Source organism: Bactrocera oleae, chromosome 2 (assembly GCF_042242935.1).
Source record: "Bactrocera oleae isolate idBacOlea1 chromosome 2, idBacOlea1, whole genome shotgun sequence".
NCBI lineage: Eukaryota > Metazoa > Arthropoda > Insecta > Diptera > Tephritidae > Bactrocera > Bactrocera oleae.
In genome coordinates, this window is record NC_091536.1 from 24,138,202 (window position 1) to 24,164,085 (window position 25,884).

Genomic DNA, 25,884 nt, shown 5'->3' on the forward strand with positions numbered 1-25,884 from the left:
CGTCGTCCCGTTCGCCTACGCACACCGCCCACATGCCGAGCTGTCGCCCTCGAGCGTGAAATTTTCTCTAAGTTAGCCAATTTCAAGTTCATGCCACTGAGTCGCGCGCAACCTGTAGCTTGTTAAGAGATTCGTTGCATTTTCCTGCTGCGGCTTTTTCCTCAGTTATTTTGTTATCGAATTATTGCTGCTACTTGGTTGGCTGCAACATGTTCTTGTAAGTATAAAACAAAAAAGCGCTTATGTTTTTCTACAGACTATTTAGTTGTTAGTTTTGTTGGTGTACTCATAAAACTTTTTAATTGGATATAAAAATACGAACATTGCTTTTGTTCGGAAAAGGTCGCTTGTTCTTCCCCTTTTGCTGGCTTTTATTGCTGTTGTTGTTAGAGGGTTTAACGAAGTCTAAAAATGCTTGCTCAAAGTTTATACAAAATGCCGTTTTAATTATTATAGTATATATGGATCATTCCATCGAAACTTCACATTCAAACATTTTTTTCGTATAAAACACTTTTTTTGTGTTCTTCATTCATATTTTAGTGTGAACTATTATTGAAAAAGTTTATTTTAAAGCGATGTAGACAATTTCAAGCACTGGTGGTTGTATCCACTTTAAAGTCAGAAAAAGCGCGTTTGTTTCGGATTTTTTTGAAAAGAATATGAATTGCTGCTACAAGAGTAATCGGCGCTTTATTTAAAAGAAATTTTGGATTCCCTTGTTTACGTAGCCGATCTTCCGAAGGACCTCCAAAAATAGGTGTCCAGCGGTGAGCAAGTTTTTTTTGCTCAAAACTATACTTGTATGAAATCCAAAAACCGATAAAATTTATTATTATTGTATTATAGATAAATACAAGTAATGATCGAAGGACTAGTCAAAATTTTGTTTTTTGACACAATGGCGGTTTCCCTCAAAATTAAGCAGTCTTAGGTGTCCAGCGGTGAGCAAGTTTTTTTTGCTCAAAACTATACTTGTATGAAATCCAAAAACCGATAAAATTTATTATTATTGTATTATAGATAAATACAAGTAATGATCGAAGGACTAGTCAAAATTTTGTTTTTTGACACAATGGCGGTTTCCCTCAAAATTAAGCAGTCTTATATAAAAAATGTACACTTAAGACTGGCCTAAAAATCGAAATTATGGCGAAAATCTTAATCCTGCGCTCATTACCTGAAAATTATTTCAAAGAAGGTCGTGGGAAAATTTCAAAACCGGCGCAGCCGTTTCGGAGAAATTTTGCTCACCGACTCTAGTTTGAAGAAAAACTCCTTTAAAGTTTTAAGAACTGTTCACATTATATTCCTAAATATATAGACGTTTGATTTATATGCAAACAAAAAATCGATTTTTTGAAATTCACAAGTAAATAGAACACGTAAAAGGACTTTTTAGAATTGATTATTAATTACAATATATCCAACAGAATGTGAAATTTTCAATTAAGATCGCAATAAATACATATATGTATAATATATATATATATTTTATATTTCTTTGTTGAGAAGTTCAGCAATAAGCATGGCAAAGTGGTAAATAGCATCATCAATAAATCTACAGCGTTTCACATTAAAGTCTAAATTTGAGAATTGAAAGCACTCGGGCACAACTCTGCGCAAACCGCTACATTTCCGTTTATTTATTATATACCATACTCCTTGTACAGTTTTGATAGCCACTTTTGTGACTTTAAAACTGTTGCTAATACCTAAAGGCTTTTTAATTATTGAAGGAAATATTGAATGAAAGCGGTGAATAAATTCTTCGATGCTTCGGAAATGTAACGCGACAATTGAATATTGAATTTGCATAGCACACCAAATCAACAACAATAGAAAACGACAACAAAATTCAAACATTTTCTCGCTGATTGGTTCCTAACCCAGGCAGGCGACACAATGCCATGGCACAACGACTCAGTTGGCAGTTGTTGTGCTTCATTGAATTTCTAATCGGTCCTCTACATAGAAATGTCAAATAATGTCTCAAGTGTTGCTTAGAAAAGAGAGTGGGTGTCATTGCCTGTTTGAGAGTTCATTTAATTTTCTTTACTTTTGTTAAATTTCACAAAATGGCTTGGGCGCCTGCTTGTGAGTTGTGAGGTCCCCAAAAAATTAAGCAAACAAAATAACAATAAGTATACAAATCAATAATGCACACCAGCAGTGCCGCCATTTGTGGCAAATGTCGCAACAAATATCAGTAATGGCATTAAATTCTCTGCGGCGTGTGTCGAGCTTGATGCCGACTGTCCAAAGGTGATGCGACGTTATTCCGGGGAAATTGTTGGCAGCTATTGTGCAAAAGTTTGAGTTTAAACATTGCTCTGACAAGTGTCCACAATCGCGAATGCTTCGTGTTATTAATTATAATTAATTAGTTATGATATTTGCTTGCACTTCACATTCTATAGAAACTCGTAAATAATTTGCGGTATTTCGGAACGTTTGGAATCATAATCGCTAAGAAATTAATCAGATTAATTGTAAAATTAAACATAATGAATATGTGTCATATGCAGTATCACCATCATGAAGTTAAGTAATCGCTACTGTCTTTAATTATACCTGGTTGGCAGAATTTATGTTACTTTTGCCAAGTCAGACTTTTTTTCTGCAAAATAAATTTTGCTTGAAGTGGTTCATCGATTCATAGTTGTATGACCAGAACTATACACTGTTAAGTTTACCACGAAATTTGTAACACCCAGAAGTAATCGTTGAGGACTTTTTAAAGTATATACATATGTATATTTATTAGGATGTTAGTTGTTGCCCAAGTAGTTTTTTTTTGTTTTTTTTGCAAACGCCTCCCAAAGTTTCAGTTTTTGCCCTTAAAATAAAGATTCAATGTAAACACACTCTTTATTTTCTACTTAAACCGTTTTTAAATCAGTTTTCTTTCCCCATGTACATAATACGGCATTCTTTGATATTTTGCTTTAAGCAAGTAAATCTACAACAATAAAAAAGTGATGTTCTAATACAAAATTTTCCGTTCTACAAAATAGGACCGAGTGATCTTTTTCGAAAAAACATTACTTTAAAAGTTTTATGCAGTTTAAGTTATACATCAGATGGCATGAGCATTCATTCAAGTGATTTGTACATTTTTTGTTACTTATACGACATGGTGTACTATACGAATACAGTACATTTGATGCATAACCTAAACTGCGTTGAACTTTTAAAGCAATGCATTAAGACCTTTTTCCTTTAGAGCGGAAAATTTGAATATCACTTTCACAAACTTGTATATTTAGTTGCCTTGGAGGTAAAACATTTATTGCAAAATATTAAAAAAATCTATATAAAATATATGGGAAAAGTAAAATGATTTAGGCACGGTTAAATTGAAAATAAAAAACTTGTTTATGTTGGATGCTCTTTTTATGTCAAAAACTGAAACTCCACAGGGCGTTTGCAAAAATCAATTTGGGAAATAAAGGACACCGTAATACAAGTATTTATAAATTATCAGCGTGATGAGCCTAGTCGATTTAGCTATGTCCGACTGTCTGCATATACGCGAACCAGTCTCTCAAAGGTATCAATCTGGAATTTTGCACACATCCGTTCCCTAAGAAATTGCCCATATGTCGAAATGTAATCGATCAAAATGTAGTTCTCATATGAAAAACTTTTTTATTTACACTTATATCTTCACGAAATTTGACATAGTTTATTGTTCAAGGTAAGCCTGCAATCTATCAACATGTTGTTCAGTTCAGATTATTAAAGCATACCACTGCCATAGTATGCACTAGTGGAGAGTATTATAGATTTGGTGATGCCTAAGTTAATGTATTTTTTTTTTAGGATATTTTGGGCAATGATTAATGGAAGAATTTTGTCTCTCGATTTAATTATTTTCTTTACTTTTAAAGAAGACCTAATAAAATTCATAAGACACATATTTTTTGCTTGAGTAAATTGTTTGAGAGCCAACACAAGCTTTCCTTTACATAGGAATTAATTTTGTATAGGCATCTGTTACTCTTGGTATCGACTCACTTTGTTTGTTTTTCCGAATGAATCCAAAAAAAAAAATAATAATTATTTAACTCATTATCTGACAAACAAATTTCAATTTAAATAGTGCTTCCACTTTCGCTAATCAGGGCTGCCACCTCGCTGACGTGTTGTGCCGAAGCAAACTGCTCCTGCCCGGCCAATGCGGGCGCTTGTCAATCAATTTACGCTCAAGGAATAACAACTCAGCCACAGCTGCCTGAAATCGCTTAGCGGTATATTATAATATTTCCGCACGGCCAGCAACAACAATAGGGCTTTATAAAGTATGCTGTAAATAACAGTACAGTTTGTAGCGCTGGCGTTGGCGTGCGGAATGCTTGGCGGTAATTTGTCGGTGACTAATGGGTGTAAAAAAGCACGACTGCCATTTCATATGAATACATTTGTGAAATTTGTGCGTGTGGCAAGTCGGAATGCCACGATTTCAGTGTTAATGGCTGATTTTGAAGTGTGTATATATAATATGTTTCGTTGAGTGATATTTCGTATTGGCGCGAGAGTTTACTTCAATTAAATGAAATGAAATGCTTGCAACTCATTTCATTATTTCTGTGCAATTCTAAGTATGTGTAGATGTGTGTATATATTTTTATTTGCTGCTGCCTGTGCTGCTTTCGGCGCTTCTGGCAGAGTCAAAGCGTTTGCTGGAGCTCATAACTTGCGAAACATTGGCGCAAGAAGGTAGTAAATTTGATGAAAAGTTCACTCATTTCAATTATTTCGATAAAATCACCCCACTGTGGCAAATGGAAACCAAAACCTTTGCAACGAACAGAATTGGCATATTGCCCGTGTCTAATTGCTTGAGGGAGTCCAACCAAGTGCTTGCCTTTTGGCACTCCTAACCTTCTGTCGGTTTACTCACAAAGCTTTAAAATACTTTGTTGTCTGACAATTCTTGTGGCGGCCGTAGGAAAGCTGTTAGGGTGAATAGGAAAGTTTATGTTAATTGTTGCGGTGCCTTTGACGTTTTTTCTATATATTTCGACGCAAAAATGCTTTCTAGTTAATTATGAAGGAATTTGTTACCCGACAGTTAAGTGGACGAGGATGAAAAAGCTAGCCACATTGAAGTAGTGTGAAGGCTATACTAAAAAATTATAGTATCCTTGTGTGCCTGTGCGTCCAATATCGCTCCAAACTAAAAATAATATCCAAAATACAGCCGTTTTCAAAGATTTCATTTGTGCAGAATATTCGTCGGTATTTTCCATTCGTCATTGGTCTGCTAAATTCCGCTCACGTGGGCGACCAAAAGAGGCTAACGAAAACATCAAGAATATCTATGTTGTAATGATTTTGGATCACTTTAAAATGTAGTTTAGTCCAGAGATCTGACACTCTAAAGATACAAAAAAAAAAAAAACTTGTTGATCCGATCAATTATTATTATTAATCGACCTATTCATGGTGCCACAAATCACGGAAAACAATAGTAAGAATCGGTCTTCGTATTGTTAACATAGTGCCCTTTCTCTTCAGATCTGGCTCCAGTGATATTTTTACGTCCGCAGGGCTCTGGAGAATGGTCGCTGGAAAGAGTTACTCGTTTGCTACGTTAACTTTTACCTTGAAGTAAAAGACACATCGAGCTACAAAAACAGTATTGAAAATACGAACTTTTTATTTATAGCGCTACCAACGGAGAGGATGTTTCAGTTTCGAAAACATGAAAGAAGTATTCTCGATATTTTTGCATAAAACGTCGAGTGAATTTGTGTAAGCCTGGCGTCGATGAACAACATAACACTCAAAACCCCAAACGTAAAATTTGTAGTGCGGCTGTAAGCTTCTATCTAACGTTAACATTACGATTTTCGATCATCATTCCCGTCACAATTCAGACTTTATCCTCGTGAAGAGTACCATTCACTTCGATTGAGAAACTTCTTTCTATAGTAATACTGAGCCAGTGATCAGTACAATAATTGTAATACTTGTTTGCTCTATAGCACTCTACAGACACTCTTGTAATATTATCAAGACAGTAATTCTATTGAAGGCTCGAAATAATAAATTACGCGGAAGCAAATTTTCCATCACAAAGTAATAGCTTGATCTACGGGGTCAGGGGAGTGTTAAATGCGGTTTTAGCAAAATCCACTGAACGTATTTGCAATTGGTAGTGTCAGTCAATGGATATATTTATATGTTCGGAGTTGATGTGCATTGCTGACGGGGTTTCGCCCTAAACTGGAGATATGACTCTTCATATGGAATCGCTACGTTGTTGATGGCTATTTAAATTTGAATTATTTTGCTATGACACCTCAGATGAAATTCCGTATTTTTGATACACTAAATTATAGTTTCTAATTTATAGTAGTGTTGGAGAAATTTGAACAAATGGTGCAAGGGAAACCGAAAATAAATGCCATGGCGTTAATGTCGTAAATGAAAGTGGTTTGAAATTTTGTAATTTAAATGCAAATTGACGAGCAAATGACAAGCATGGCAATTAACGTGAGTGCGTACATGTGTTAAGCTGCGTGGGTGCGTCCGTGTGCGTACGGTGTTGCAAACAAGCCGAGACACTATGATGCCACAGTGAAATATTTACCCGGCTTGTTGGCCGAACGTTCACCGTTGGACGTTCGCTTGCTTGTTTGATTGGTGGGAGCGAGAACTGGGTGTTTTCATTGATGCTCGGCCAGGTACGTCCATAGGGGCAAACGCTTGGATTAACCAGTAAGCGAAAACAAAAAAGAGTACAACGACACTTAATAAGATAACAAACAACATATACAGCATGTGATAAACGTAATCAGACAGGGAAAGGCGACGAGAGCGCCGTGCGTGCAAAAAATGGAGAATCATAAAAACTGAAGGCAAAAGAAGGAAAAAATAAACAAATGAAAGCTTACGACAAGAGAAGTTTCAAGTAAGGCGATCGGTGAAAACTATATACATATATGATTTTATGGATAGACTTATAAACGCAGGTGAACTTTAACCATATTAAAGAATATTGGCGGGATGTCTTTTTAAAATTGAGAATACCAGACTCGTAACTCACGACAGCGTACGAGTTACTGGCACGTTGGATGATTAAAGCTGACTTTTATCGTCTTTTTTCTTTTTTTCTTGTTGTTTACCTTTATTAGTGACATTTTTTGTGTCTATTTTCGCTATGATAAACGTTGATGAGGTGTTGAAAAGAAAGTGTCGAAAGTGGCGAAACTGACACTGCCCAAAGAAAGCAACTAATAATAATAACCAAAACAAAAGTAGCGAAAACAGCGAAAAGGCTAATTATATTAATTAATGACTGTCAAAGCGACAGCTGAGTGATTCATTAAGGAAGCAAGGACACCACTGGCACTTGAGGACAGCCAACGTAAAGGCTTTCTAAAACAATAACAAAATTATGTAAAACAAAAATATCAAAGGAAAAGCAGAGAAACACCAAGTGTGGATCGTATATGTGTCAACTCAAAATATTATCGTGCTTCCAGAGCAGAGATGAAAACGCTATCTTATACTTTAAGCGTTAGCGCTCTCAATATTGCTCCACGAAAACTGCGGATGTTATTAAAATGTGGAACGCAAGTACGTTTCTCTTCGAATCATAGATTGTGCGTACTTTTAAACAAATTCTCTTTCTCTGAATGGAAACTTCCAGTGCCACTTCCAAATGAGCGTATTCTGCCTATATATTTATCGATTGAGTGAGCTTTTACTCGAAATACTCGTCTATATTGTTGATTTAAAAAAGCTTATTTCAAGATGTTTGAACAACTTTGAAGGCTTTCTAGCTGCCGTCAACTGGCCGGCCGGTAGCTGTTCGATGATGAACTTTGATATGGCTGACTTTCTCGTAACGTCGCCTGCTGTTCTTCGGCTTTAATTTTCAGTTTATTGTTGTGATTCTTGGTTGTTGCTATCTTGGTTTTTAGTTCTTCGTTTCGTTTGGCAGTAAGTTGTTGCGACATAAGTGACCTACAGAAAGTGGCGTATGTCATGTTAACGACATTCCACAGTCGCTTTACACCAGCGAGGCTAACGTACTGCAAATGAATCGAAGAGTCGGGAGCCGTTGTTAATGCTTCTTGGCACTATGCGCTGAAGTTGAGTCATTAAAAGAGCGCGGCAATCGCATAGATTTCCTATGAGTGCTTATACATACATACTAGTGCCTCTCTGAGTAGTAAGTCGATATGTAAAGTTAACCTAAATGCGCGTGTGTGTAAAGCCTACACATTTTACTGCTTTTATGTCATCGATTTTAGTCTAAAGTAATTTGTTGCTTTTTTAATGGTAAGTTTTAATTAAAGCTCTCTGCCATCATCTCAAAAAATAACGACATAATACTAATCCATCTTTATACATATTTCATTTGCAAACTATGCGGCTTTCCCATAGACAGATTATAATTAGTACATATTTCATACATATATAAGAACCATAAGTAGTCTTCGGCTTGAAGTTGACGACATAAATATGTAAAGCGAAGCTGTGGCAAATTCTCAACTGAAAGCTGCTTATTTAATTGGCTGTTGCCGTTGGATTTGATTTCATTAGAAGGGATTTGATATAAATAAAATGTTTTGTAGAACTTAAGTGAAGAAAGATAAGGAAGGAAGAGGGGTTTGCAGGACTATGAAACGTATACGTCTACTTTATGCAATTTATGTTGGTTTGGTATTACGTGTGCTGAATGATATGCTAAATATTGAAACATGTACTTATAGATAGATAGAAAGGATTTAGGGTCTAATGTGCCCCTTCCTCCCTGTCACACAGACTAACATACTTCTGGCACTCTGATAAATTGCAGTATTCTGCTGCGTGCTATGATGGAATGTGATCCCTAAACGGATATATACATCCAAGTGCTTTGATCCGGCGTCTAAAAAGTGCTGTGTAGTTTGGAATCAGCTGCTCGGTAGTTTTCGACTTCATGTCGCAAAACCAACAGTTTGCACAAGAGGTTGGCTAATGCTTAAAAGCGTGCTTCTTGAGCCTACAGTGCCCAGTGTAAAATGCCGCGAGTAGCCGAAAATGTTTTTTTCGGCCCACTCTCTCCTCCTTGCGGAGCAGCACCTTTATGGAATGGGGATCAACCGCATACCATCCTGGAAGCAGTTGCAGAGTTCGTCAGCCTATTCGTTTCCAGCTACAAATCAAAGAAGATTTGCTGCTTTGACGAGTGTTTTAAGAACCGTCATTCGTTAAGCAGTGAAGTGGCTTAGAATTGTAGAGAGAAGTAATTAAATAATACTTAACGATTTAGCGAGTACCTCAGTGTGGTGCTGGGCCCAGGTAACATGTGCAACTTGCTAATTTTGTTAAGTTAAATCGCAAGGTTGCGAAGCATAAACCACCACTGACGGTGTGTGGGAGCTTACGACATGAAAGGCGTGAAAAAGCGTAACAACTTTAAACATAACGGAAATATAAACTGGGGGAACACAGCTATAAAAGTGAAAAGACAACGATGCGTGCGAACGAACGCCAACCAAGCAGCTACGCGGAACTGCAAAAATAATGTAAGGCGTTAAGCGTTGAAAAGGAAGCGACGTAATGCCTGGCAAGGAGGAAGCAAGATGCAACGACGATTGCAGGTAACCTCGTTGACAGCGTACAACTAAAGCAATTTACCTGCTTAAACGCATTTACGTCACTTTCTGGCTTCCAACTTCCCTTTTTCGTCTTCCTGATTTGCTTTGTGCATCCGCTCATTTTAAGGAAAGTGGCATATGCAACGTTTTTTTTTTTTTGTTTACCAGTCATTGATGTTATTTTCATACTATTCCTGCATAGCGGCAATAATTTATAGAATCGCAGTTACGCTGCGATCGAAAGTAAAGGCAAACGGGCGCTACGCATCTTGCAGATTGCCAAAGAAAGTCAACGAAACGAAGCACTTTACGTTTATACAAACGCTTTCGAAGCACCGCTCACCGTAAATAGGCGGTTAGTAAAGCCCGTGACCCAAAAACTGTTTAATAATAATATTCAATGCAGAAAGTGTGTGTTTATGAAGATTGTTGGTGAAAGTTTCAATATACCTGTGAGCAGTGATAACGTATTTCAGTGGATACAGTTCGAAAGAGCTAATAAGTGTCGTATACACCCACTGTGTTCTGATAATTTGTCAAATAGCTGCAAACTATATACACGAGCGTAAGGCAAATTTTAAAGTTCTTAAAAGATCCGGAGCGCAGCAAAAGTGGGTTTGCCCATTTGCCTATATGTACTGACTCTTTGGCTTTTTTTTGTAACTGCCCTAGTACGATTTTTAAACAGAGGGAGCTAGTTACATATCTGAAGCAGCTTCTTGGTATTTTTTTTATTTGCAACTGTGGCTGCATCTGTTAATGTTGTTACTGTTTATCTTTCTCCTCGTATTACGCAATGGTAGTTTAAAAACACCGCAAATTTCCGAACAAAACTAAAACGTCGAAGTGTCGAAGCTGCATACATATATACTTATATATATATATATATATATATTATATTATACACAACATATAGGCATATATATATATAACTCGTATATATATATATATATATATATATCTGTATATGTGTGCAGCAAAAGAAAATTGCTCAGAAAATCACTGAAAAGAGCAATGCGAAAAGATATTGCACAAGGTGCTCGCCGCTATACTCTTACGGAGTTACGTGCTCCGCCGGAGGGTTGGTGTGTGCTTCTGTTAGCAGCGCGTTGTTGTGCAACATAAAGTTTGCGGTACATAATAATGGGAAAACTTTTCTGCATTCACCGCTACCACAGCGCTCCCTTATGCTTTCGTTGCATTATGATGCGGTTTATATCACTCTTCGGTGTTGCATGAAGCATGTTGAAGGAATGAGTACTAGCTGTATTAGATTGAAACTAAAAGTGCTAATAATACGTTATTAATTTTTTAATTTTTGTAAACATTAATTATAAGTGCGAATAATATTTCTCATTGTCGAGAGGAGTAGAATTGTTGAACCCATAAAAGCCGGTCTGGAAACCCGTCAGATAATAAAGGCAGCGTAAAAAACACGGGTTCCAACTTTAGTTTGCGTTTGTTTGTATTGAAGAATAGTTTAGTTCTTCAATTACGCGGAGAAGGTTAAGGATGTCGAGCTAGGTCTGCCTCACAACTAATTATAACTGATGTGATCTTATGTGTTCCTATCTGCCAATCTGCCATACACATCTAAATGGTAATACTATATGCCTAACTTTTTTCATTTTCATTTTAGTTTCTTATTTAGTTGGCCCCTAGAATCTATTTATAATTATACCGACTTCGGTTTTACGACCGTACATGTTTAAGGTGTCAAAATCAGTAAAACTAAATAATTTTTACGTGGAATCACTAATTAATGGTAACGAGTTGTTTTGCAAGACACACTTCCTTAATTGCCAATTGACACGCAAGCTTGATCGTACAATTCAGATTGCATATGCTACTTTTAGGTTTGTTGCATTCGTGCGAGGTGTGTATAAGAATTTGAAATGTTAGGCATGAAGAGATGAAAGCAAATTGAACAGGAAAAACAAAGAAGGCTACAAAAGTATGTAGTCGTTGCAGGCGTAGTCGCGGCAGATCGGTGCTTACGCGGCCTTTGTGGTAAAAAATTTTAGTCTCCCCAACTCCAACTGTTCTACTCTAATCGACTACTTTAATTGTATAAACGACATTGTTCGAATGGATAAGAACACTCCAGAGTAGAAAGTATTTGAGCCGGATCTACTAGTTTATTTAATATTACTATATTTATTTTGAATATATATACATTCTATTCCAACGAAAACGTTCTCGTGTCAGTGCCGGAATTCAAGACGATTGTCTCTGGCGTAGTTGGCGCTCCTAAACGCACCCACTCACGCTGAACACCAGCATCTTGTCGAGCAGATTGTAGAGCATGTTGTACAGCAAATATAGAACTAACTGCCAGGCAGGCTGGAGGCTCGCCAGTAGTTTTTGAACGCATAAAGCCAGCAGGGTTGGGATTCTTCTGCAACAGTTCGATGCGAAAGTCAATGGGTATGTCCTTGGCACCTGGTGGCTTGTATGTCCAGGTACGATTAGTTAGCAGTCGCCCAGTTTGACGCTCGTACACCAAGTGCTCCGTTAACCAGTAACCAAGCAGCATGACAAATGCGCCCTCAACTTGTCCAACATCTATATAAGGGCTTAGACTTTCACCAGCATCTTCTAAAAGGTCCACACGTTTAATTAAATGATTGCCGGTTAAAATGTCCAGCTTAATTTCAGTTAATGCTAGACCATAAACGAAGTAGTTCTTCATATCGCCTTGTTTATAATGTTCGCTGGCAATCATGTTTATGGTTCGAGTCCAGGCTTCGGCCACTACTTTTGGCCAACTAGCGTTTTTGCCAAGTGCCTCTTTTACCGGTCTCAAGCGCTCATTGAGTGTATCGCAAGCTTTACGTACGGCAAAGCAAAGGCTCTCACTACCCAATGAACCACCTGTCACCTCTGAGTTTGCTCCATTGATTGTGTCGCTGTATTCGAGCTTTACATATGACAACGGTATGCCAAGTGTGTGTGCGGCAACTTGCGCTATTTTCGTGTTCATACCTAAAAAATGATGCAATGTTATTCGTTATGTTTAGCTTAAATAAATGCGCGTGTGTTTAGTCACCTTGACCCATTTCGATACCGCCGTGTGCTATGACTACAGTTCCGTCCACATGATATATGGCTACAGTAGCGGCATATTGTCCAACCAAATTGACAGGATACTCCATTATGGCCAGTCCAAGTCCACGTTTAACCCAACGATTACTATCATTGAATGTAGCGATTTCTTTTCGGCGCTGTTGGTAATCTGTCGATTGCAGAAAACGCGGTAATAACTCCACCATTTTATTCCCCGGCCTTAAGTTGACCAGTCGGGCGTCCGCGGGATCTAAATTAGCTTCAAATGCCATATGCTCTAACATGTTTTCTATCATTGCTATTCCCTCTGTTGAACCCGGCGCCCGACACCAAGCTGAACTGGGTGCATCGGTGATGACTGCCTGTCCGAACACCCTTGAATTTGAGTCGTTGAGTTCATAACAATTTCTCGCTGTTAAAGGCGTAAGATCCTCAATGGGATTCTCATTTGTTGTACATCCTGCATCCTCGTAATATGTATTCGTGAAGCCTACAATCTTACCATTGTTTTTGATATGGAACTCGTAGTCGGAACGGCAACCCCAACGTTTGCCATTTGAATTCATCATTGACTCAATGGACTGTACGAAACGTGCCGGTCGGTTGAGTTTGTAGGCAGCTAGAGAGGCCGCACAAGCGACTTGGTTACCACGTGTGATTTTAGCACCATACGCGCCACCGAGTCGGCGCACCTTTAATTGCACAGCGTTAGCTGAAATCGCCAACATTTTAGCAATGACACACTGTGTTTGGTCCATCCATTGCGTGGCGCTCCAAACTTGCAGGCCATCTTCAAAGGGTATAGCTACAGTGGTTTGAGGCTCCATTGTAAAATGATATTGCCCACTCATTTCGAAAATGCCTCTTGCTGAGATATCTGGCTGATCTGAAAGTTGTATATCTCTCAAGTGAGAAGGTGTCCTTTCTTTGATCCGCTCTTTGGCCTGTCCCACAAAAACGTGTGTCATAGTAGGGAAAATTCGTGAGTTTGGACGATTGCTATAAATAACCTTAACCTTTGTGGCGGCACGTTTGGCAATGTCACCCGTCAGTGCAACAACAACGCCTAATGGCTGATCGTAATATTTAACAACACCACTGCAGAATATTTCTTCGGCTACATATTGAAATGCTGCATCACAAAAACTATTGGTGCCGGGTATATCTTTGGCGGTGTAAAAGGCAATGACGCCTGACATAGCCAGTGCTTCCGATGCGTCGATTTGTTCGATGTGGGCACCTACTCTGGTGGCATTGGCGAATGCACAGTGGACGGCGTTTGAAGTTGTGAGTGTGTCATCCATATATGTTGCTTCTCCAGAACACTGAATCAACGCTAAATAATAAGAAATAAAAATTGTTATTCTGGCGAAAAAAGTATTAGTAATTTAGTAGTTTAGTTTAAAATATTAGTAATTTTCTATACCATCGAGTTTCTGCACCGGCTGTGTGATCGGATAATTTTTCTCTATTGTCTCGAAGCTCTGTATGCCCGATGAAAGTGGCCGCCTTAATATGTCCGCTCCACTTCTATACTCAGCTCTAACCTTTTCTGCTGGCGCAAGCTTTAGCAGTGTTTTGTAAAAGAGTCCACATGCCAATGCTCTTCGGTAGGTCGGTGAAGGCTCCGGTAATACATCATCGGGCAGCACTTCGTTATTTAAATTCACAAATGCCTGGGCCATAACCTCCTTGTCAAATAAATTTTGCCTTACTAAGTATGCTTCGGTGGCAGTCGCGTGCACGAAATCAGGATTGATGCCACCGAAACAAATGCGCGCGGAGTTAGCTATGCCCCAAGAAGTCACGTCCATATCGAGCAAAAATGCGGCATTTACATATGCGTGCGCATTTTGTGTACGCGGTGTGATCTAAAATTAATAGGTATTAAATAGAATAATGCGGACTCAATTCATGAACTAAATACTTTGTAGGAGTGATATATGAATCTGCCCTTTAGATATGCTCTCAGTTCAAATGCAATAATGACCGCCTTATTGAACGGCAATTTCAGATACTCCAGCATGGACATGCTCTTCGGTTGCGCTGACAGCTCCTGAATAACAATCTGCGCATTGAGTGCCTCGAAAGAAAGGAAAACGTCGGAGGGGAACTCCGGATGAGCCTTCTTAATACTGATATTGCCCGCAAGTGTTCCTGTCTGTATAACAATTCTCGGTTAATAGGAGTTTAATATGTCCAAGCCTAATTAAGCACTCACATTGCGCACAGGTACATTGGCGATCAAGTCGAAATGTTGCCACAACTGCTGACAATACTCAAAACCGGGACGATTGGAAATCTTTTGAAAAATTTCAATAGCTTCGCTGAGACTCAAGTTGGCGCCTAGTGTAAGTTTTTCGCCTACAATGGAATGTCGTTTCAACTCCGGCACCGCATGCAAATCGATAAAATGTCTGATCTCCGGGGATCGTCTGTAGACGCCATGTGCGGTATTTCCTGCCACCAACATATACTGTTCATTGCCCACTTGACCCAGTGCATTGAAAACATCGGCAAGTGTGTTCGGCCAATACCAGTAAGTGCCATTTTCATAAGCCAGCTTAGTTAGGGGCTTGTAACACTTGTTCACACATTGCCTACCCGCCATTGGGCAAACGACAAATTCGAAATCTTCAATGTCGTCGCTGCCCTGTATACCAATATTGCTATCGATGGCAAATGATTTCATTGCATCCAATATCGGCCGATAACCGGTGCAGCGGCAAATGTTGCCACCGAACGAGTTTTCCACTTCGTCCATGGTGACCTTACCGCCCTTAGATTCAAGCAATCCATACATATTCATTACCATGGCCGGCGAGCAAAAGCCACACTGAGAGCCATTCAGCTTGGCCAAGCGCTTTTGAATCGGGTGATAGCCATCGCGTTTGTTGCCAATGCCCTCAGCGGTGGTGATTTGCCAATCCGTACAGGTATTCAGCAGAGTCAAGCACTGCAAACAAGTGTAGGCAAATACATTCGTAAAAGTACATGCATGTATATGCGTACACATACCTAAGTACTAATGTGCACTCTTAATCCACTTACCGAGTTGACGGCCCAAGTGCGTGTTTCGCCGCTCGCCGGATGCTTGCCTCTGACAACGCAGATACAAACGCCACAGCCGCCTTCCAGGCACATGAATTTCGTTCCTGTCAGCTGGGCATGCTCGCGCAGGAAGGTGTTCAGCGTTATGTCGACCGGCAAGCTGCTCAAATCAACTGTAACGGCGCAAAACAGAATCGAAAGCTCCGCTTAATGCAGACAGCTAGAGACAAGCCATTGCGCTAACTTACCGTCATAAGGCGTACCATTGATGACAAAACTGGTAGTCATTTGATCGGCAGAACCGAATAACAAATCAGATTAACTCAAAATATTGCCACACAAAGCGAAGTAGACGCTGAAAGCTGAAGCTGGAGCAAATTAAAAATTGCTTTTTTGTGTGGTTAGCTTTTTTAAAGTAGCGCTACAAGCAGTTGAGATAAACTGCACTGTTTGCCGTTAGCTGAGCGACTAGCAAGCGCTCTGGCTCATATAGCGTTGTCAACTACAATGCGATCGGCACGTATACACGAGTATTTGGTTTACTGCCCAAATAAAATACGGTGCTTAATGTTTTTAGTGCAATAATTACCGTAAGATCGAGCGATTGTCTTTGAGTCAGTACAAAAAACATAGAAAACCTGTTCGCTTGAAATAAATCGTCTGTTCCCCTATGCGCTAATATTGTTGTTAAGTAGCACTAGAAAGAGTTTTGTCAAACTTGTATTTCCAAAAGCTGTATGTTAGCTCCGATTTGGGCTACTGAATTTTGTGCATTTTTAGTATTTGAATTCTGTAAATACTTGTGTGTCAATAGTATAAACTTTAATACAATCAAAAATAGTACGAAATACTTGAAGAGTGGACATTTTATGATTTTTATAATAGATAATCTCTTCATATAAAGATATTTCTATTTAAAGAAAAGTTTTTGCTGCAAAATTTTTGATTTTGATAATTGAAAACAGTCCTACGTTTTAAACACTCGCTCTAAGCTTTATTTTTTTTATTTGTTTGATATTTATAGTTCGTTCGTTTAAACAAACAATAGACGTGTACCTTGTCTCGGTCTAAAAAAGTTATCTGAGATTTGATAGAATTATGTTGCTCAAAGTAAAAGAGAGCCTATGCATATGTTCGGCGGTATTCTGAAAAGCCTGAGTTATCTGAGATTTGATGGAATTATGTTTTAAAAAAAAATATATATATATATGGTATACTTGTATGGTAATTGCCAAAATCTCGTGTAGCAAATGGAAATAACAATAAAAGTAAACAACTTAAGTAAACGAGTAGCAGAAAATGTAATTCCCAAAGCATTAAGAAAAGAAAAACGAAACTACCTAAATATAATATAAGGAATTCGCTATTATGCGCCGATTTTGTGTTTGTTTGCATATATATATATATATGTATGCCTGTGTGTAAATAAGTGCTTACAGCGTACGATCGTAGGGCGGATAACGAGCATTTGTCTGGTCGCGTTTCCGCTCTCCAACGATGGGGGAAGTCACCATCAAGTGAACAGTTGAGCACTAAAAATGCAATAAAAGCATGGAATTTATGCATTTCTTGGAACATTACCATAATATACATTATACATATATATAATATATACATACGAAAAAGCACAAGGAGCTACAGCAAGTGCGACAAAGAGAGATGGGAACGCAAAAAAGCAAAGCGAAAAAAAATAATAATAATTCAAAAGTAAGCACAGTAAGCCAATTTGCGGAAAAGCACATGCAAGAGGAGTCAAAAGAGAGAAATCGACGCTCAAAATGCACAAATTCCAAATTCTTAGAGGGCGAGCAATAAAAGGCAGTCGTAAATATGGTAAAAATGCAAGGGCAGCGAAGGTATGGTAAAAGTATGTGGAACTTGATAATCAATTATGGGCTAAGCACATGCATATAGCTCTGTGGTCTCGTGGAGCAAAAAAAAAAACTGAGAAAAGTTACTTAAAATCAGTTCGACAGAGCAGTCGTGTCAGCAAAGCATAACGCTTAGACCTGTGTTTCTAGCATTCGACTTGTGCTCCCTAGGGAGTCCGCAAATTCACTCGGCATATGTGCACAAATATCCATACATACTCGTATGAACCGTTGATTGCCTGATTGCCTTTTATGCTTTCAGCCCGCACATCAATACGAAAGTTGGTCAATGCGGCTTTTTGCAACAGAATGTTGCAGTTAACGCACGGCAAGGGGCGCACAATACTGCAGACTACCGCGGCGTCTCGTTTGTATTGCAGTTTTTACATCGTTTTCCGTTGTTATATTTGAAATTTTATGCAAATAAAGTCGCTACACCAAAGAAATTGGCAACAATTGCCTCAAGCTGGAAAGCCGGAAATAGTAAAAGTGTAGGGTTCGTGAACGCCTATGAGGATAGGGTTTTAGTTTTGTTTTCAATATGGCTATAAATGCTGTACTTTATTGCGAAGAAGAAAAGACGAAGAGAAGAAGCCTATTGGTGGGGCCTCTCAACATCGGAAACAAAATGACTGCAGTTTTATAAATTCCTTTACAACTGTGAAACTGATTGTGACTCTGTTTTACAATTTTCGCAACAAAAAAAATTAAAGTCTCCATTGAAGTTAAGATATCAGAAGCAGTGAACGTATACATTACTGTGCATTCTTTATTACTCGCTGAACAGGGTATATTAAGTTGATCCGTCCGTCTGTCTCTATATACGTGAACTAGGCTTTCAGTTTTTGAGTTATCGATATTCAAGCAGCTACTCATATGACGAAACCGCCGATATCCGATAACAATAGCATATAGCTGCCACACGAACTGATCTATTAAAATCACTTTTCGAAAGTTGGACAATATCTAAGGCCGCGCTACAATCTCCGAACATGCGATAATCAGGAAACCATCTTGTTTGGTCTTAGAATGGTCATGATTACTCATTCAAACCCCGCTGACTTCTTTTTCCAACAAAAATCATTGAGATCGTTCACACGATAACCGAGATACGAAAGAACATGCATATGTATGTGTGCTTGTTTATCTTCGATAATTCTATGTTTGTTTGTCGGACGCTTTGGAACTCCACTTCGAACCATCTACAAATAGGGGTGCTTGTGTTTCAAGATATTTACAAAAATTTCGAATACAGTTGTAGCGAATGCACCATATGCGACCCTTTATTTTTAAACTCTATTTTAAATTCCGCTTTCATGTACTCCTTTTTATATAATATTTACCCGAAAAGTTGACCGCCTTCATGAGAGTGTGCGCGTTACTTGAGAACTTCGCCAATTGCTTGTTGTTGCTAGTTAAAGAAGCCTTAAGCTCATTTGCGCTGCTAACGAGTTGCCATAACCATCATTCTAGCTTTTCCACAGCAAAAACAACAAGCACAATCCAAATACTCGAAGCACACAAAGCTTGCTGGTGGAACTCGAAATTCAATTGAAACGCGCCATGTTGACCACGGAAACGTACACAACTTGCCAAACGTGGCAAAATATTAGCCAAACAACTACAACAACAATAACAACCGAAGGGTAATTGAAACTAGTGCAGCGCATAAAAGGCGGAACAACAACAACAACAGCAATATAAAGAACGACAAAAGAAGAATAAAACCAAAAACCATAAAAAGGAGGATAGCAACATTTGAAGAAGTGTTGCATGTGGCATGGGAGTATTTTTGTAGCGTTAAATAATTGTATTGTATATGGAAGTATGTGGCAGCCGCAGCTGAAAATGCGAAGTAATGTGAGGTAATGCAATAATAATAAAAGCAAAGTTGGCTAGCTGAGCGTATGGCTGCTTAGTTGCCTGCCTTACCTACACCGTTACATATTGAGGTTTTTATGCCGTTTGTCGCCTGCCATCGCAAGAGGTATGGAGTTGTAAATGCCCTTAACGGGAAAAGCATAAAATGCTTGCTGTTGATGGCAAGGTTGTTTATGCTTCTGTTGTGGAGCGCACCAAACAAATAACGGAAAGTGTGCGGCATGCGCTAAAAGAAACAACCGAGTTGCTAAGATTGCCAACAAGGCAATACTTCGCTGTGGCATGACTTTGGCAACATGCAACGGCATGCTGTTCTTGCTGTTGCTGTTACAGTTGTTGTTGCCGCAGTAATAGAAAAGCAAAGCATAAGTTATGTTTACGCTACTACAGCTATTCGGCCAAGTGGAGTTTGCACTAAATGTAAAGCACGATGTGTTGCTTGCTGTGTCGATATTGAATGTGTGGAAATGTATACATCATCACATCAACACAATAACGAGATGAATAGTAAACAACAACATTGCTATCTAGAAATGGTTGGTAAGCTTTGGGATATAATAAAAAAAAATTCAGGTTCACCCGAACTTCTTGAGAGTCAAAGAGAACATCCTTAAATTTTTATACTTTAATCTGAATTTTTATGGAAGTCACCAGACAGTAGCAACCACCAAGACGAGTGTGAAATAAAAAAAAAAAAACAAAAAAACAATTTCTTCTCATACTTCGATAAGTTATACTCTTAAAAATAACATACCAAAGTTTTAAATCGATACCTCAAATACTTTTTGAGTTACAGCCTTCTAAACTTTAACCGCTCAGTTCAATCAGCTTCATAAGTTCATTTTTAACGCCTTTTTCACGAAATCACATTTTCCAAATTTTATCGAGTGATTGCTGAGAAACAAATGATCCGTTCACTATCAAACCTGTAATCTCTGCATGTTCTGTATGTAGTTCTCCATACAATGACCTACCAATTTTTTGATCTAATCAAAAATAGAATTTCGGCATGCCAAAACGACCAAAATTAAGACTACAATTTTTTTAAACGCCGCCGTTTTGTCAATTTAATTTATTTTAAGCGTGGGTCTTCGTACGAACAATATCTTTCAGTGCATAACTCGTTTTTTTTTTAGGTTTCATCCACTGAGAAGACCGGAATTACTACAGTAGTGGAGGATCTGTTTTTTGGCACCGCCGGAAATCGCTTGTAACTTGCAAAATATGTAATTTTTTTCTTTAAAACTTTACCGTATATTTATAAAATATGTATAAATACTTCCTTAAAATTTTGAAACAAAATTCGTAATTTTTAGGCTGTTAGACTATGTGGGTGGAGCCCCTACACACTTACAAAACCAAAGTTTTCAAAATTCGGAAAACTTAAATTTAAGAGAATGCTTGCACTCCTGAACTGACCGTTAGTACTTGCCTAGAAGACAATTTTGTTCATCAAAATGTGAGTACTATTAAATCCCAAACACTTTACCACACTCCACCGCAGCCCAGGAAAATCTATGAGCTTACTTTAAAGATAGGATTCGTGAAAGCTGATATATTATATGTCAAAAATCTTGGAAGCTATTTCTGGAGGCAATAATTTAAATAGTCTTTACATGCATTTTTTTTCTTTCTATAAAAGCTAGTTACTAATTGTTAGCATAATACTTTCGTGTACTACTGTAAATCTTGAAAAATAATATGGAGTACAAATGACGTGGAATTACAATGAAATGAAGTGATTTAATGGTAAACATCGACTGATCTAGCCGCAGTCATTTTCAGTATTGGCCGAACAAAATAAATTTAAAAAAAAAACACATAAATATTTAGGAGTTCTTTTGTTTGGGGCGCACATTAATAATGAAAACTAGTTACGTTAAGTTAAGACATGTCGGAGTGAGAAGCGAGCGGAAAGCAGACAACTGCACAAAAAAAAATTTAAAATATTAAAAATTAATACTTAATGTATGAATATTCAAGAAAACCTGTTTATAATAAATTTAGATATATAAATATTTTGATAATTTAGGTAAAGTATTCATATTACCATTGTTTGAGAAATACTTGTGTGGTTGCTAATAACAACTTGAGCATCGCCATTAATTTCAGAACTTAAAAATACTTTTTTGTATTTTATTGTAGTTTTAGACAACACGTTTAATGCAACAAAATTTGAAACAATTCATGTTTTAATAAGCAAAACGATTGGCAACCCGGTTTAGGTTTCTTTTATAGAGCTTCTAGAAGACCCCGGCCACGCTTTGCTGTAGCTAATGTATCATTAAATTATATTTGAGTAAGCTGTGTAGTATAGTAAAAATATTATTATCAAAGCCCGATTACCGGGCCAGTTATGATTTCAGTAATCATTTTGTGTGTCTGGGAAAATACTGCTAATTAATTATTGTTTTCAGTGTATAGTAGTGTTGAAATTGTATGGCAGTTTAGGGCATTTCGTATTTGATTGCAGTTCTATTTGACCGTTCCGAGCAACAATTAACCTAACTTGATTGTAAATAGTATTTTGTTTAATATCGTTCATTATACTTCATTGTACTACAATATATTTAATTAAATGACATAAATATACACTTGTCAACAAAACTGTGTTTTAAAAACCATAGGATATCAGCAGTAAAAAAAATGTCATTGTACATATACATTTTTTTTTTATATTTTAAAAAATCGCTACCAAACTTTAAAAGGGGCCATTCCGAAGATTGTTCGAAAATTTCATTGAAATCAGTCCAGCCGTTTCGGAGTTCATAAGGAACATTTATACAAACTATCTTTTTATTATTATGTGTACATATATAGATTCTTGGGAATTTTTGTAAGTAATAATGAGATTGTCTGTCGGTGTAATATTTCTTTAATGTTACCCATTCATTTGCCGACCGTTTTAAATTTACTTACAAATCTCCATATCTGTAGGGACCCCATTGATTAAGCTTTCCATAGATCATTTTGATATTTTTGATTTTCTGAGAATGCAAGTTGTTGTTTTCTGTTTCATAATTTGGAAACACAAATACATTTTATCCAGAATTTGTAACGGATTCTGATTTCAAGCACACTTATTTTTGATCACATCCTGATATCTTCCACTTACTTATATAATATTATGTCTGAAACAACATTTTATGCATTTATTTGTGGCAAGATTGTTTTAGAGACTATCGGTTAAAACAATCTGGATGCGATCCATTTTTCGATTTCTTTGGCTCTCTATTTTTTTAGATGGTGCAACATTTAATATAGAATGTCCTCGTCTAAAAAGTACAAAAAAAATAAAAAATTCAACTGCACTAGAGGCTCATGTACTTTTAGGGTATATATCATTAGAGCACTTGTGGTCTTTATGCTCGCCCATTTTTATTATTCTCCCATTGGTTTTATTCTGTTACTTTTTTCTTAAGTATGCATGCACATTTGTCCTCGTGCAAGTTTTTGCACAAACCACGACTTTGCATTTATTCACTCACACATACACTCGTATTATTACACAAAAGTACATTTACCGCTATTCTAATGTTTGTATGTATGCATTTTCGCTGTTATTGTTGTGCTTTCCACTAGATTAATGGTAGCTGCATCATTTCACTTCCGCTCTTGTTTTGGCTTCCAAAAAGTGTGTTGTCTTATAAAAAAAATAAAATAAAATCTATGGCAACACTAGTCGAGCGTAGTGTGCGTACTGCAAGTGAAGGCTTCTGAGCTTTGTATCTTGTTTCTATTGCCTCCTCTACTACTCCTTCTTTGTGTGTCATATTTGTTTGGCTTAGCTGTTGGTTCTGTTGTTCTTTGTCTCTCGATTCGCCTAATTCAAAGCGCTTACTGCGATTTTTCTCTTCATCACTTTGCACTTAGTGCTGCTGTAAGTTCTACCAACACAACAGCGAAAACCGTTACACAAATATGAAAATGCATAATTACGCTGCAGCGGAGTATCCTCAGCTTACTAGTCTGGAAATATACCGGTTTTCAACTAGACATTTTTACACATGGACTTAGCTAGTACACACACTTACCACAAAAATATCGGATTTATATTAATTTCCGAAGGAGATACCGTGTTTGTCGAGTTGAACTACATTTCTATTCTTACTGGTGTGAATTGATGAGATTTGTCACAGTAAAAATTCCAGTTGCTTACATGGAGAAAGGACTGCTGACTCACTAATTGTACAAACTAGTTACAGAGTAGTTTTGACTGCACGGTATCTATTTGCATGTGTGTTACTTTGGTAAACTTTAGTGTATTTGTATTCATGTGCCCAAATATTTGTTTTTATCCTTCATTAGCTTGCGGTCTAATTAGGCCAAATTGAAATTATCTGGCTAATGTGTCCTTCCTCGTTTCTAGCATTTAAATAGTGTTTGTTTGCACAGCTATTCACCTAATCATACCAGGTATCTGATACCTATGTACATATCTATGTATATAAGCATGCGTGTTTATTTTCATATTGTGTGGGCAAAGGTAAGCTGCCCTGCAAGAACAGCCGGTTCACCATTCACGCATGAAACAAGTACTCCACTGGGAGCAGAATATATTCCCAAAATTAACAAACAAAAATTTATGTGGTCCTTGCACTGTGATTACTTAATAGTTAATTTCCATAAAAAACAAAAAAAAAATAATAATAATGTAGGTACATTTACAGAATTTAATGTACTTTAATCATCGGCAATACATTTAGTAAAAAATCATGTAGCTGATCTGCAGGAGGTTCGGAGGACCGAAAAAAAGGTACCTGGCGATGTGGAAGCCTCTTCTACTTGAAATTATCTCAAGTCCACAAACCAAAAAAAAGTATTATTACTATAGCTGAATACAAGCATTGATCGAAGAACTAGTAAAAATTTTGAAATTTGACAAAAGGATGGTATCCCAAAAAAAGTATTTTTCTATAAGAAAATTACACTTCAGAGTGGCTTAAAAAATCAAAGTTTTTTCAAAAATCGAATTCATTTTTCCACCTTAGTTGAAATTTTTCTTACAAATACGCTAATACATATATAAAGATTTGCCGGATAAACTTCAAAATTTTGGAGTATATTTTCAAATAAATGTACCTTCGATATATAATATAATATATAAGCAAAAAAATTGAATATACGCATACTCTACTTCTGAAACACATCCGAAAGCTCCATGGACTCTGCATAAATCACTTCCGTAACCGTCGTTAAATGCAAAGACTTTCGACAAAAATATTAAAATGGGAATTTTGCTTTTTTTAGAAACTGAAAAACGAGATGAACATTTTGGAGAGTACTCAAATATCCCACAAATTGACCACATGGTCCAATCACTTTTGCAGGATGTGCAGTCACACTGTACTTGTTTGTATGTACTGCTTTGCTTTTGTAACTATTTTCAATACGGCACTATTTGCTTCATTGCGCTATTCGTAGGTAATTGAAATTTCATTTCGTTAAGGCTTAGCCGTATTAATAGCCACGTGTGTAACTTAACTCAAAAATTGTGTCAGCTGAAAAAGTTTATAGCTTTTTAGCGTTTGGACTACATATAGTTTCCTAGAGCCCTCCAGCAGCAATATATCTTTGTTTTTAACCAATACTAATAAATAATGTGACCAAATAAGTCATGCCACATTTATACAGTTTTCACATACATATACATTTATATATTGTATATGATCAGTATGATGGCATAGATGGGTTTCTGGAGGTCTATGTCACCGTCTGTCCAACTGTACGTTGAAGCGATAACTTAGGTTCTTTGAGGAAAGTGAGAATGGTTTCACATACAAGGTTATATGCATTAAATGCTATGTGCATTATATTCGGTTATGAAATTTTAGTTACTCTTCTCTTCTTACAGCGTGAACACAAGTGAAATCGTGTAATAACCATCTACACTGCCAATATAACTTAATTTTTATTGACATAAACTTATTTGTGCTAACAATAGAAAAATCAACCATCAATGAAGATATCCAAACGAAATTGGCTCATATCGTTGCATTTTGTGCAAAAAAAGATTACATTTTAATTACTGCACAATTATTTTCAAAGTTCTACAATAATTTAACTTGCCTAAATTTATCCGTTCTCCCTTCAGATGTCAACTGAAAAACTTTTAGAATTATCTGTATTTAAAGAACAGTAAGTTTCTCTGCAATTGTGTATTAAGATGATGGAAATTCTTCACACCAAAACGAAGTCATTCAAGCACCGCCAAAAGAAGTGTTAAGGGACAAAGTGGTGACTACAATTAAGTCAAAATGCGTTTAGAACCCGCAGCAACATAAACAACTAATAAGGGACGCACAAAGAATCGGGTTAAAGAAGAGAAATTCTGAGGGTTGCTAAGGGATATGAGTAAGCAGGGAAAAAGTTCTATGAAAGCAAACAAAATTAATGAACCGAGGTGGTTATAG

General features: G+C 37.2%; 1 protein-coding gene across 1 annotated transcript; it reads right to left on the bottom strand.

Moving 5' to 3' along the window:
• Positions 1-11,736: 11,736 nt before the first annotated feature.
• Positions 11,737-16,169, bottom strand: LOC106616535 (uncharacterized). The gene is made up of 7 exons (XM_014233224.3): positions 15,968-16,169; positions 15,720-15,892; positions 14,890-15,624; positions 14,596-14,829; positions 14,095-14,539; positions 12,652-14,004; positions 11,737-12,587 (listed from the first exon to the last, which is right to left on the bottom strand). The coding sequence occupies exons 1-7, from the start codon at positions 16,005-16,007 to the stop codon at positions 11,782-11,784; spliced, it is 3,786 nt and encodes a 1,261-aa protein (XP_014088699.2). The 5' UTR covers positions 16,008-16,169; the 3' UTR covers positions 11,737-11,781.
• Between the last annotated feature and the right edge of the window lie 9,715 nt (positions 16,170-25,884).